Below are 14,725 nucleotides of genomic sequence, written 5' to 3' on the forward strand. Positions count from 1 at the left end.
GCTTAACTGAATATGTATAAAGAGAAAACTTTTCCAGAAGCAGTCATGATGCTGATATATTCACCTATCTTATCTGATCAGTGCTAGAGCTGTACAAAAGTTAGTATTATTTAGGTAAAAGTGAGGTTTGGCGGTAACCATTATTTACATAAGCAATCTCCACTCCCGCAAGTAATCCCATGGTTTTGATAGAGCAACTTGAGCAAAAACTATTCATAAAAGTAACAGTTTCCGAAGATGATGCTACAGAGAGTAACTGAAGTTCAGTAATTTCTTAATGTGGAAAAAATAATATCTCTGTTTGATAGGATCTGCAGGTAAGTGTAAAGAAAAAAACAAGCAACTAAGCAAGGTCAACTCCTCTCCTACTCCTAAAAATTCATTGTATTAAGTAGCGTTCAAACCTAGTGAGAAAGTTAAAATCATCGTAACTAATGTTTAGTGAGGAGAAAAGAAAAAGATCACAGCAAAGCAAGGTATGGTTAATTTTAGGCATAGTTGAGTAAGCTTCAAATTAAAGTGGCTATATATGGTCACAACAGAAAAAAAATCTTATTAATTCAGATATACATAGGTCTCTCTCCAGCACTGCCAGCTTCAGTAGTGCCAGAAGAGCTATTAAGGTTCAATTCAGTTTTCACTAGAATCAGGGAGATTCTTCCACTGTCATTAATGCGAGCTGCAACAAGCACTCAGCAAAGTGCTTCATACAAAGTGCTTAATCCAGACCTCAATCAAGAACACCACTTGCATTTGATAGTAAATTACTGTTCTAATGCCTACATTTTTTGTATCAGCATCAAAATTACTCCAGCCTTCACAGAAAAGACAAGGAGAACAGATAGTCAATCGCAGTTCAATGTTAAATAGCTAAAGTTATTAAAAGTAATGATAAAATCCAGGTCAAAGCTTGCATACAATGTCCATTTCACACATTTAAAGAATATTCCTCAGCTGCCTTCTTGTTTGGAGAACAAAATCTTGAGGACTGAATGAATGTTCAGCTGCATACCTGAAACCACATTTTCTTGGAGAAAAGAGAAATGTTTCTGCTACATATTTGTTTAATATATTGTTATCTAAATACTTAAACAAAGAAAAGCTGGTCAGGTGAAATGCTAGCTATGAATTGAATAAAATTTGGTATTCTTCTATATAAATGGATTAGCATTTCCATTTTAAAACATCTGTTTTCACACTGCATTGGTCCTACAAGGTCAAAAAGATTAAGAGATCACCAGAGATTCCAGCCACCACTAGGATTTGCTCACTGTGCAGTTAAATGTTTCAGATTAATATTCCTAATTCCCAGTCAAGAAATGGAAATTATTCAAATTTCACAAGATGGAAGTGTTTTTCAATTATAAAATAGCATCCATGTTGCAATGCTAGAATCATTCATTAATGAGATGTGTTTAGTTACCCTTGCCAACACAGCCCAGAGTTACTCACATCATGGAGTGGTTAACTCTTTTAGAAAGCATCACTCTGTTTATTTCTAACTATTAATTTGCCCAGGTGATGGCTTTGCGATTTGTCAGTTGGGCTAAGAACTATAAGGAGGAGTCTGTTAAATCCTGAGTCATATTCTGACTTCCCTGCGCTGATCAGTACTGAAGCAAAGGGATCTCTTGACTGCATAGACAGAAGGGTGTAACAAGAGTGATATAAAGACGGGCAAGTGTCTGTACCCCAAAGAAACGCCAGATATTGTGAAGTGTATGTGCTCTGGAAATGACCTTGTCCTTCAAATAGGTATGAATAAGACCACACTAATATGCTTTAGACCCCCCAAAAGAAAGCTATTTGGCTTACAGTGGAGCTAAGGGGAATCTTCCAAGAAGAGAAATGAAAACAGCATCAACACATAATATTGGTGTGGCTGAAGCTCTCATTTGTGACATTGCTGCAATGCATCAGTCTGTTAAGATTCCCTGATATTATCACAGTACTAGTAATTGCATTTCTAAAACTCATTTTGAAAGATTATTGAGACTGTTACCAACTTCAAGAGAATGCTTCGCTAGGCTAAACTTCAGAGACTCTCTATGGACGTCTTGTGAACGAAATGTTTTTCTTTACAAGCAAAGATAATCTGAGCTCAGATATCACTGCTCAGACATCTGCACCAACTCCTTTATACTTCCAGCTGGTAGTAATACTGCTCCCCATGCAGGATGGAGCTTGGTTGTTTGAGAAAAAATGGTGCTTACTTCGTAGTTCATTCCTGTAATTAAGCTGTGCTACTGATTTCCAAGGGGCAGAGGGAAGTGTTCTCACCTTAAAGCCCTGTCAATACTGTTCATTCTCCTACTTGGCTCACTGGAGGCCAGCATACTCACAAAAACATCAAGTATTTTTCGAAGTTCAGCATTTCATGGATTTGTTTGCTTCCATTTAGTTCAGATGAGCTACTCGAGATACGATACTTGAAGTGCAAATATCCTGCAATGCAAGAGTTCTAAAGGAATAAGGATGACATAGCTGAATAAACAAACTCAGTAAAGTAATTGAAAGTAATAGGAACACTGGCATGAAACTTCTCATTTTAAAAACTGTTTTCATATCTACAGATAGTAGATTTACATCAAATGTGACATAAATTTTTAACAAGAGATCTCTACCAGTGAAATCGGTAGAAACTGTAAGAAATACAAGAACAATGGACACCAGGATAAAAAATTATCTACATGGACAGAGTCAAATAGAGGGAAATTCTATCTTACAAAACTGTTAGTGTTCTTTGAAGAGGTCAACAAGCATGCAGATAAATGTGACCCAGTAGAAATACTCTATCTGGATTTCCAAAAGGCTTTTGACAATGCCCTTCACCAAAAGTCTTTAGAAAATTAAGAAGCCATGGCGAAACAGGAAGGTCCCTGCACAAACAATCAGAAGACTGAAAACAAAGATCTGAAATAATTAGTTCAATTCTCACAATGGAGGGACATCTCCAGTAGAGTTCCGCCAAGACCTGTGCTAGAGCTTTTTCTGGGACCTATACCTTTTCACATAAAAAATGACACGGAAAAGAGAGTGAGCAATGATGTGTAGGAGTCAGCTGCTGTTTCCATTCTCAACCACAAAGACTCTGGCTGACTGTGTGAGCTGCAGATGGACCCTGGAAAACTGAGTGATTTGACAATAAAATGGTAAATGAAATTCAAAAATGTAGATGAACTCATGTACAATCCTAACCTCAAATACAAAATGAAGTGTTCTGAGCKGCCCAGTACCACTGAGCAATGATGATCACAGAGTTATGGCAGACTAATCCCTGGAAACTTCAGATTGGTGGCAGCCTCAAAAGCAAACCATTATCAAGAAACATAGAGATCAAAGCAGAGAACATCATGATGTCATTGTATAAATAATCCAAGGTTTTTCCACACTGTTAGTACATTGTGCAGTTCTGGTCCCTTCTATGCCTAGAAGACATAGTAGAGCTGGAAAAGTGTCTAAGAACGACAAAACGGACAAAGATATCTTCTGTATGAGCAATAGCTAAGTAAGCTAAGACTCTTCAGTCTAGAGAAGAGACAATTTAGGAGGAAATACTAAAAATTAAGAAATCGTGTGGTAGCATAAGAAGAGTGGATACAGACTTATTTTCACTGCCTATTTTAGTACAAGAATTACAGGCCATCAAACAAAGCTAATACGAGTCACGTTCAAAACAAGCAAAACACAGGTGGTTCTGCATACAGKGAAGCAGCAGACTTTCAAAATCCTTGCCAAAGCATACTGTAGATGTTGAAAGTTTACATTTATCTAAAAGACTGTGACAACCAGACAAGTGTCTGGTTAAAAAAATCTACTGAGAATTTCTAAGTACACAGAAACTGCATCCAATCTGCGAAGTGTCCTGAGCCGAAAACAGCTCAAGAGAATATTAGGGAGAAGCATAAAACGCTTCTGTTCATTTTTTCCCACAGACAATAACTCAGTGCCACTGCCATAACCAGACAAGCTAGACAGACCTTTTGGCTGACTAAAAAGAGCCATATTTCCTTATGAGCTTGTTCCAATACAGGTCATTCACATGAACATTTTACAGGAAAAACTATGCCCTGGATGTCGTACCATTGACTTTTAGAAGTGCCATATAGCAAGGATTTTCCTTGCTATGTGTTTTTAAACATATCACATTACTTTCCCTGTGCTTTCCTTTGTGAAGCACATTAACACAGTAAAGACATGTCCTCTAGCTTTATCCAGAGGTGAGGCTACGTGCTATCACTGATTAAGCTAAATTCTCTCTCTCAAAAAAAAAGAGAACATTATTCAATTCTAGCTTGGATTTCAAGCACACAGTGCTGCTCAGTAACACTTACACTGCCCACTAAGCATTCATTCTTGCATAAAAACCAGTGTTTTTATTTCAATTTGAAAAAGAATGAAAAAGTAAATGTAGCAAAGGTTTGAATTATGACTTGTGACATCTCTACAACCTCAGTTTAGCCCTGGAAAACAAACATAAATGAGGCCTATTCCTAGCTGGCACAAAAAAATAAGAGAAAAAGGAGGAAAGCCTGAAGTTGCCTTAATTTGACCAAAAATGGCCTCTTGCTAATGGATATCCCTCATTTAGAAGTATATTTTCATCCTGTGAGCAGATTCCTTCTATATGGAAGAGTCTGAGCTGAGACTTTCTTTTTTCTTTCCTATTTGTTTAGCACCATATGATCCATGATCATGCTTGGCTAATACACTTTTTACAATCTCTTCTCTATAGCACACATCATGTAATCTGCAAGAATTTCCACAACAAGCTCTTCTGGCAGGATTTCATGGTGTAGCGGTGATATTCCTCTGGACTTGCTACATTCCGTTCCAAAGAGTATTTCATTCTGCAAATATCAGTCAAATTGGGTCCAGCATGTTGCCAAATAATCACTTACTGTCTTAAGCTATACATCTTTGGCAAGCAGGATTCTCTTTGATCATATTTTTTCCTGAGTTTGGCATGTGACAAAGAGCATCACAGATCCTCGCTAGGGCCCTTATGATTTATTCAGATCCATGGCTGACATATGTATCTGCCTATCTTGTGATTTTACAATTCAACATTTGGAAAGGAAGAGAAAGATATACTGGTCAATCACAGAACACAGCTGCAAAACACACACAAATAATACTGGAAATATCTTGTGTGACAAAGACAAGAGAATGATTTACAACATTGCAGAAAGCAGTGGTGAGGCTGTACACAAGCTGGCCATCCTTCTGGTTAAATTAAACAGAGTTCAATTAAAATATAGCAAGAGATAACCATAGGAGTGGGAAGCCTCTCTTCTAAAAGGAAACTAGAAGTTACACTAGGAAAACTGAAAGCTCATTGCCCTCTGCAAATGCGCTGGAGAGACAGAAGAACTATTTAACAATAGAACAAACAGATATGTACAGTCCATGCACGACTAAGCTCAGTCTGTAAATTTAAAGCCAGTAAAAAGCAGCTTTTCAGACTGAAGGCAAGCAGCTTTTAAAAATGGTTAGCTTTAAACTGATTTAAAACTGTTGAAGAGATGATGAGTTCGAGCTTTGTAATAGCAAGGAACTGGCCTTCAGGTGCAAGCCACTCTGTCTGTGATTTTTATATTCATTGTGAGCGGATACTTTGTAAATTGAAATTTTATCTTATCTTCAAATATTACTCAATTAGCAGTCCTCTTCAAATTCCTGAAGTAAAGCTTAATTGAACTATGGTACGGTATGTAACAAAACTATGTAGATAACATTAATGTGTCTGTTCATTACAGTGGCGTTCATACCTTTGCCTGCCAGAATTCCTCTACAAACTGTATCTTTCTCTATGTCTCTATATTTTCATTAGTGACCTGGATAGTGGCATAGGAAATGTGCCTATTAAACATATGCAAAAGAAGAAGCAGAAGAAGGCCGCAAGCATGCTGAAGGACATGAAGACAATTAAAAAAAAACTAGACAAATCGGAAAATGAAACTCTGGAAAAACAGGACAAAATTCAGCAAAGACGTACACAGAGTATTACATCTAATCAAGAATAATATATTAGACAAATTTAGGCTGCAGAACAACTGGCTAGGAATTTGGCAGAATCATTCTGYGAACTATAGCAGATCACAAGTTGAACACAAGTCAGCAATGTCATATGGCCACATGAAACACAAACACCATAAAGAGATATATAAATAAGAGTGCTGTCCTCAAGATATCTGAAGAAATCCTTATGCTCAATCCAGCACTGAAGTTCCAGCAGGAATTCTCCATCCATTTTCAAGATAAGTATCACTTAGAAAGATCACAGATAGACAGTAAAACTGACCAGTGAAAATATGACCTATGTGAAACAACAGAAAAAAATGTGCTTGGATGAATAAAGAGGAAAGTGGGTGGTAGGAAGAGTGGAATATAACAGCTTCCCTGATGTTGCTCTTCTTCATATTCATGGTGAAACAAGAAATGCAGGCCCTAAACTGTAGGAAGAGAGATATAGGTTAGACTTCAGGGAGGCAATGAAAATAACAAACCACTAGAATTGACCATGCCCTACCACTGCAGAGTCTCCTCACTGCAGACCTTCATGAATAGATTAGCTATCTGCCAGAAAAAAAGTAGGCACAGCTGATCTTACTTGAGGACAGAGGAATGGACAATTTGATCTTGAGATCCCAACCCTCCATTTTCACGGCTGTCAGCCATTACGGCTTTGTGTGCTGGAGCTATGACATTTCTACATGCATTGTGCATACTACTTATTTAATATGTTTTAACATGTGTTTTTCTTCAATTTAAAAAATTGCCCAGCTCAATTCCTTACACATTTCACCTGAGAGGAGCAGCTTCCACAAGCGCCATTTGAAATTTGGGTTTGCAACTAATTGTTTTTCTTAAAAGTATAATTCTGTCTGTGTTTGCCTAAAGGCTTTACATAAAGAATCATCACAAAATTTGTAGCTTGATTCTATTATGTTGTAAGATCAGATTCTCAGCTTCTTTTATTTTACAATATAGAAAGTTTATTATTAGATTGCCTTTGTAACCAGAACTCATCTGGCACACACTTTTCTTCACCAAACTCCTTATAAAAACTCTTATTTAGTAGTGCTATGCTCTTCTTTCCCTCCCTCCCTGCTTCCATTATAAACTGCACTGATAAGAGTACTGCTAAGTATTAAGTTATTAGCCATGACATACCCTTTGTAGTCTCTAATACGTGCTGTTTTCCTCTTTTTGTGGCCYGTGAGCATTTGCAAGAATGTTATTCTGGTGCTTACATTTTCTAAATATCTGTCTAAATATCTGTCATGGATATTTCTCTGACCCGACAGAGTTTGCTAAAACAATCTCTACACCCGTCTCTCTGGACTGCAGGCTTTAGGAGAGTTGCCTTCACTCATTACCTTTCTTATTCAGTTATATTTCTTCCTCAGATTTCAAAATGTACTTTTTCTGTCATAAATAGCAGAGAATTCAATTTTATGTGGTATATCTTTTTAATTCCACTACATCTGCATGTGTATATGACTTGGAGCACATCTAGCTTTATTCTTTCAATAGATTCATCTTTAGTACTTAAGACTTTATTAAATGTATATTCTAGCTATTAATTTTGGTAACAWTTCACTCTGTTTCAGTGTTATGACCAGATAGGCTCTTAATGGGTCTRTCTCACGTATTAATTCTCTATTTTATCACTCTTGAGTAACTGAACATTTTTTGCACACAGAGGCCTATCATTCTGCTTTTTTGAGACCATACATTTAAGATGTTGGAAATTATGGTAGCAATCTTTGCTGAAGACAACCTTACTTTAGGCTCTTTGTTTAAGCTCCCTTTTCTCTCAGCTGCAATGCTTTTTTCTAATCTTCCAATTTTGACTGATTAATTTGCAAGATACGCTTTTGCCTTCCATCAGGAATAGATTTTGAAACCGGAAAACAGCCATTCTTCCTATTTTTTCTTATCAATTGACTTTGGTGTAATGTCTTCTCCCTGCCATCACTGTGACCTCAGGTTTCAAATGAACCAGTATTTAATAACTATTTCTGTGATTTGCTGGCTTTAAATCTGTAAACTCCTGATAAAACTCATATTTCAGCAAATCACATCTTCATTTATTACGCATCTACAAAATCAAATCCATATAACAAACAGCGTGTACTCCTTACAATCAGGGTGAGGGATGAAGGGCAGTCTGCCACCTGCAGAGAGTGACAGAAGGTGGGGATGAGGCCACTACCCCCTGGAAAAGAGCAGGAAGAAAGTATTCTTCCCATATTTAAAGAGGAAAGATGGGATTTAGAAGAGTGCTGGCCCATTCTCAGCCCCTGCCTAGAATTAAGAGAAAAAAGGAACAAAGGCATCTAAAGTTTCCTTCTACATTAATTAAGGTAGCACTTCTTTTCCTTGTTGAAGCCACAGCAAGGATATCAGCACCTCTTCCATTCTTCCATCTCCTTGGAGGTATCCGCTGTTTGCTTTTCTCTTTCCCTGTCACACCCTCAAGTAAAGCTCCCTGCCTGAAGGAGGAGCCCCAGGCTCTTAATAGCAACAGAGAAATTGATGCAGCACCAAGAGTACAGACCTCGAAAACCTTCCTAATTTTGAAGCCCACATGTTTGAAGCAAGAAGATACTCACGTGCCCACCTCCAGTTATTGAATCTCCCCTTACTTTGTCAATACAAATGAACAAGTGAGGAGAAAAAGTTTAAATTACTGGCTCAAGAGCACAAAGGGTTTCAGCATTCAAGCCATGACTAGCATTCCCAGCTTCTAAGCTGCTTCACATATCATTCCTCTACAGGCTGGTGTTTCTTTCCCCAGTCTATCAAGAATATTTTACCACCAAACCACAAATTTATATCCAGTGAGAATCTGTGTTTACAAGAAACAAGGAAAACCATGGGAACCAAGATGACATATCAGCATACTATAATTTTCATGGCTGTATCAAAAGAAAGCTTCCTTTAGTAACAAATCTCCACTCTATCAGCAGAGTCATAATATTACTGCCAATTGTATAAAATGCAATACAGACTATATGTTTTAATAAATCCTTTAGCACCTTCCACTTCRACAGTCAGAGGAAGAAACTTTCCCAAAAGCTAGTGACAGACACTTTGCTTTAAGAGAAAGGTATGCTCAGTGCAGCTGCTTAGAGACAGATATGATTTTATGCAATGACATAAAATATGTCACCCAGGATCTGCTGGGTGACAGAGTATGTTCCATATCACTCCATTCAGTGTCTAGCTTAGAGCAGCTCCATGGCTGCTTTGTATTATACTACCTTATCACACCTCTCCAGAGGGATTGTCAGGCCCTGGCTTCCTGGAGAGACCCACGCAAGAGCAACAGGGAGCACTCTTCACGCGAGACATGGATTCACTCGCCAGAGAAACTAACTGTTTCAACATCAAGGACAGAAATTCTTGAAGTACATGGGGAAAGAAAAGAAATAACATCTATACATTCAAATCATTACTTCAGATATTTATGTTATTCTATACCCCAGTTAATGTTATTCTGTATCCCAGGTAAACAGAGGAAGCTTTGGGACAGATTCCTTTGTAGCTTAAACCGATGCTTCACTGTGTTGCTCCACTGGCTTTAATATAGTTGTGATTATGTCACACAAAATACGTTACCAGTAGCAAAGTACCATGGCCTCATGGTAAAGGCTTTTAACAGGCCTTAAATGGAGACTGATTTGAGTAGGCCCAMGTAGGCCCTACTGTCCAAATCAGTAAGCTTCGCACCACAGAACTAGCTACAGCAACCAAAATCACAGACTTTCAGTAGGACATCCAGTCCACTTGCCTCAGTAGAACCATTGCTCCAATTTTTGTGATACTTGTGCTTTCATTCTAGTCCTACGGGGAAAGGATTTTTCCAACAGAAACCAAATATTGGTTGATATAATTAAAAGTCTAAGTCACTACTCTTTGCTTTTCCAAACCATAGATGAAGGCAAGGAATGAAAGTCTCACTAGATTTACTGTTAGAATTTAAATATCTATGAAGAACAATCAAACTTCTATATCTACTTTGAATTTTATATTGGTAATCATAAGAAAAAGATAAGATAAATGACCAGCATGCTAGTACACATAGAGAAAAGAAGACCTAAAACACAGAGCCTGGGAAAATACAGAGTAACAGCAGTTTCTTTTTCTTTATTCCATGTCTCCTTAAAGTCCACTGAAAACTCCTTTTTTCAACAAGCAGAGAARCTGAAGCTTCAAGTTGCTGGAGAGGTAATAACAAAAGATGGAGACCATAAGGAGAATTCAAGAGCAACAGGATGTTACTGGAAGCTGTGAGCTGCGGAAGAACTCTGTTGCTCACCGGCAGGCAATCTCTCAGCCTCCTTGAACATACCTTTTTTATCCATCTATTTCTGACTTACTGGTCTAGTCACTCAACTAGGCTTTGTAGCCTTCCTGGTGTCACTATGGTAATGAAAATGGACTTAGAGGGATTTTGAGCATCAATGAGGTATTATTTTATATATTATTATATACTAATACCAGGAATGCACTAAATAATACCTCTTYGCTCAGCTTTTTTTTGTTTGACATTTAAGAATCAAAGCCTTCTGTTTCTACTATCTTGTCTCCACTGACCAAGTCACCTTTTAGCACCATTTCTCCACACACCCAACCCAAATACTGTATACCCTTAATTGTYTTATTCCTGAAGTATCCTAGTATCTCCCTTCTCTTACCTTCTTTTATCTTCACTCATTCAAAACTGACAGATTGGTAAGAATAATACCCTCAAAAAAATCCTCTTTTTCTTCAGCTCTAATCATGCAAGTAGGTACATTTTCAGAATCCTCCTGTTTCGCAACATTGCAACTGTCCCTATCTGACTGTAACTTCTTATACACAATTTCTTTAACTTTTATCCAGAATACTATAATTCTTTTATTTGGCTGGGTAAGTAGTACTGGGTCAGTTCACTGAGTCAGATGCAGCAGAACTTTGATGCAGCTTTTTGCACTGTCTTCTTAAAGGTGAGCTCTCAAATTAAGTTTGATTAATTTAACCAGAAATACTATGCGCAATACGCTACACTGTTTTTTTAGATCTATTTCAAATTATTTTTTTGATGTGTACTTTTATGAGATTTGCAATTACCATCTTCAAGGAAAAGTAAACACAGCTTAGATCTTAATGACACATTCAGCTTTACTCACTGTATTTCAGCTTACCTAGAAGAGATGCTACCTGCAAAAGCAAAATTTAACTACCTGGCCATGGCTGCACTAATATGCAGACAATAAGCACAAGAAGTCTTGTCTTTAACAGAGAATTCTGCTTACTAGTTGTCTCTCTCTTAGTATTTTGATACTACAGCTAGATTAGAGARTATCTTTCACCATCTTATAGTCAAGTACAGATTTTTAAATTATTTCAAATTGTCTCCCAATAATAAACAGTAGATGCCTTTCTCATATTATTTTGCACTTCCTGTTAAGTGTCARGTAACTCCTGACACATATATATTTTTCAAATATATGCAGGGAACTTATTTACAGACAAATCCTACTCATCAGTCCTGCCTCTTCCYACGTTTCTTTCTCTAGAATGTAACTTCCATCTTCACCTGTCACTATTAAGCAATATTCTACATGCAATGATGGATAAGTTCCACAGGAAAGGAAACACATTTTCTTATATTTCTTAAGGAACATAACTATTTTATGTATGCTTTGACCCATATATTAAAATATTAAATCACATATGATCACACTACAAGCAGTCTAGTTATCTTACAAACACTGAACTCCAAATTCTTAAGTTATTTGTCCTATGTAATGACCTGAAAGAAGTAGCAGAAGGAGAGGATGGGAATAAGAGAAGAAAGATTCACTGCAAGTACTAGAACGTCCACTTAGTACTAATGAACACGCTAACACAGAGTTAACATCTGCTAACATTTGCAGATGACTTTGCTAGGCATGATCAGAAACTTAAAAATGGCCATCCTACAAAGACACCAATGAAAGGAAACTCAGCATTGCAACTTTTGCAAATGAGTAAGACCTCTTAACTGTACAACTGAGCTCTACATCAGAGGGACAGAATGACATCTAGAACCGAGTCACTCCAGTCCCACACAGTTACAGGAAGCTCTATGGACTGCTTTGCATATGCCCTCTGCCTGCTTCTTGCGCTTAAAAGTTGGCAACAGCCAGAAGACTAGGAATAAACATCAGTCTAGCTCATATTATTACTAAAGTTTTCTTTCTCACACAGGCAGCAGTGTTATACTTGTCTTTTGACATTCTCCCTTTCTGCACAACTAGCAGCATTGACTCCCTTCACAAATATCCTCTTTTCATCTGTATACTGAGTATTTTCCAGTTGTTCATTTTTCATGGCCTCTATTTTCTCTCATTCCTATCTGTTAGCCTGATCAGTAATACATGTATTATTAACACATTATAGGTGCGTACACAGCACTTCACCAACACGCAAGACAATAGCAGCTTTCTAGGTTCTTTCCTTAATCCAGCAGAAGGTCTGGATGTGCAAGGGATAAAAAAGCAGGCCCTAAGTTAGCCAGCTGGTCTGGCAAAAGACAAAAAAGGAAGAAGTGATCAGCTAACTGCTGCTTATTTCAGCACTCTAGAGGTCCAAATAGGAATATACAGAAACACCTTGTGCGAAAGACATGCATAAGACAAAACCAAAACATATTGGTGCAAAAAAATTCACTCTTGTATTCCTCTTTCTTCTAAAAATGGCTCCTCCAAGGTRTAGATTCAACTCTCCTGAATTTCTCTCCCTTTGAATGGGAACAGCCTTAACCTACCTGCCCAAGCATTCCACGAGGGAAGCTGAGACTCAGCCTTTCTTAATATCTGCATCTGTATACATCATGTATTGCACTGCTGCAGTCTGGCTCTTCTTACGTAAATTATTTACTTCAGTAAACTGTACAGCTCTCTCATTCAGGTGTGTAGTATTTGGGAACGGCTGAGATACAGGCTTCAAACTTTTAAGTCAACGACACAACACAAATACTAACTGGATATGTGTCACTATGATCTGGTTGATGTAAAAGGCCTGTTCTATAAACACAGCTGCAATTTTGTGACTCTCATTTATAAGATGAAGCCTTCTGTACCTGTAACTGCTTGTTTCTGAACTTTGAATTCACRCTGTATAAACTACTGTCTACAAGAACCATGCCTGGATGTTCATACACAGGCATGCGACAGAACTGTTTATTTTTTAGGCATCCAACTTGCTGTGCCCTACATATGTGACTCACATTTTGAGGCTCGATGTCAGGAGAGCCTAGCATACCGTGGCAGCAAATGTGTCAGAAAAAAAGCGATCTTACGACATTTTTCAAGAGCAGCACTGCCCAGATGCAGCGGCAGAGGATTTTTCAGCGTGACTGGATCCAGTGAGAGCCAGGTGTTTCCTCACTTGGAGCTCCTGGATCCGYGTGGATCCAGGAATCTTCTCACGGCCGGGCTCCTGGACCTGCCGAGGGCCAGGTGTTTTCTGGCTGCACATCTGTGGATCCCGCGGCATCCAGGTGTCGCCCGGCGGGCCGGGCGCGGCGCCAGCGAGACCCGCCTCATCGCGCCTCCCTCCGCGGCGTCCACCTGGCCGGGGCGCCGGCTTCGCCGCCCTCTCCGCGCCCGTCCAGGAGCGGCGACGGACGCGCGGGGACGGCGGCGGCTGCCCCCCGGCCGCCGCCTGCCACGTCCCGCCTGCGCGGGCACCGCCGGCTCGCGAGGGGACGAGCCCGGGCTTCAACCGCGGGGCGCGCAGCTACCCGTCCCCGTCCCGTCCCCGTCCCCGCCGCGGCGCCGCGCTACCTGCCCCCGCGACCGCCGGGCCGGGCCGGGCCGGGCCGCGGCGCTGGCGGGGCCCGCGGCGGGGGCAGCGGCGCGGCGGGGCTGCCGGCGCGGCGGGCTGCGCAGAAGTATCCGTACGGCGGTTACCTGTCCTATATTGACGTATCCGTACTTGCTAGCTATCCTGTCGGCCTCCGGGAGCCCCCCAGCGATCCGCACAGCCCAGTGGTTGGTGTAGAGGCGCGTCCGGCAGGCGGGCAGCAGGAACCCCAGCACCAGGGTGAGCAAGCAGAGCAGGTCGCCGCCGCCGCCGCCGCCTCCCCCGCCGCAGCGGCGCTTCCAGCCCATGGTGGCCGCCGCGCGCAGCCCCCGCGAAACTTCGCCTTCCTTCTTCCGCGGCTCCGCTCCTCGCCTCCCGGCGGCAAAGTTACCCCGAGGAGGAAACTAGGAAGAGCTTGGAATAGTGCATTGAACCGCTGGGGGTTAGATTGTGGGGGGCCGGGAATAACAGTTACTGTCGGCAACTGTGGTGACCGCTCTCCCCTCCTCCCTCCGCTCTTCGGGGATTAAGTAACTTGCTCGGAGAGCTTCTCGCACAGTTTCTGAGCTCCAGCCTTCTCCCTCTTTCCCCAGCTACGCGGAAAGTCTTCTCTCCGCAAGGAGGGAGGCTTCCTTCTCGTCCCTCTCTGCTCTTCCCTCCTCTTTCAGCTTTCTCCCTCCTAGTGACCGCCTGCCTCCTCTTCCTCTTCTTTATCTTCCTCGCCTGCTCGCTCGCTCTCCTCTCCCTCTCCCCGCCTTGCCCGGGGTCCAGGAGCAGCACGGCAGCAGCGGCAGGCGGTGTGTGAGTGTTGGCAGCTGAGCGCCTCACTCCACTCAGCCTCGGTCACCTCCCTCTCCCCGCTCTCCCCTCCCTCCCTCCC

At 40.7% G+C, this 14,725-nt stretch overlaps 1 protein-coding gene across 1 annotated transcript in view; it reads right to left on the minus strand.

Moving 5' to 3' along the window:
- PCSK5 (proprotein convertase subtilisin/kexin type 5) overlaps window positions 1-14,682 on the minus strand; it is a 248,905-nt gene extending 234,223 nt beyond the window's left edge. Inside the window, exon 1 of the mRNA XM_085313604.1 lies at window positions 13,953-14,682. Coding sequence (XP_085169730.1) covers window positions 13,953-14,153 — 201 coding nt within the window. The 5' untranslated portion in view covers window positions 14,154-14,682. The remainder of the gene's footprint in view (window positions 1-13,952) is intronic.
- Window positions 14,683-14,725: the final 43 nt, after the last annotated feature.

Source organism: Rhea americana, unplaced genomic scaffold, assembly GCF_003343005.1.
Source record: "Rhea americana isolate MKP2758 unplaced genomic scaffold, rheAme1 scaffold_11, whole genome shotgun sequence".
In the NCBI taxonomy this organism is placed as follows: Eukaryota; Metazoa; Chordata; class Aves; order Rheiformes; family Rheidae; genus Rhea; species Rhea americana.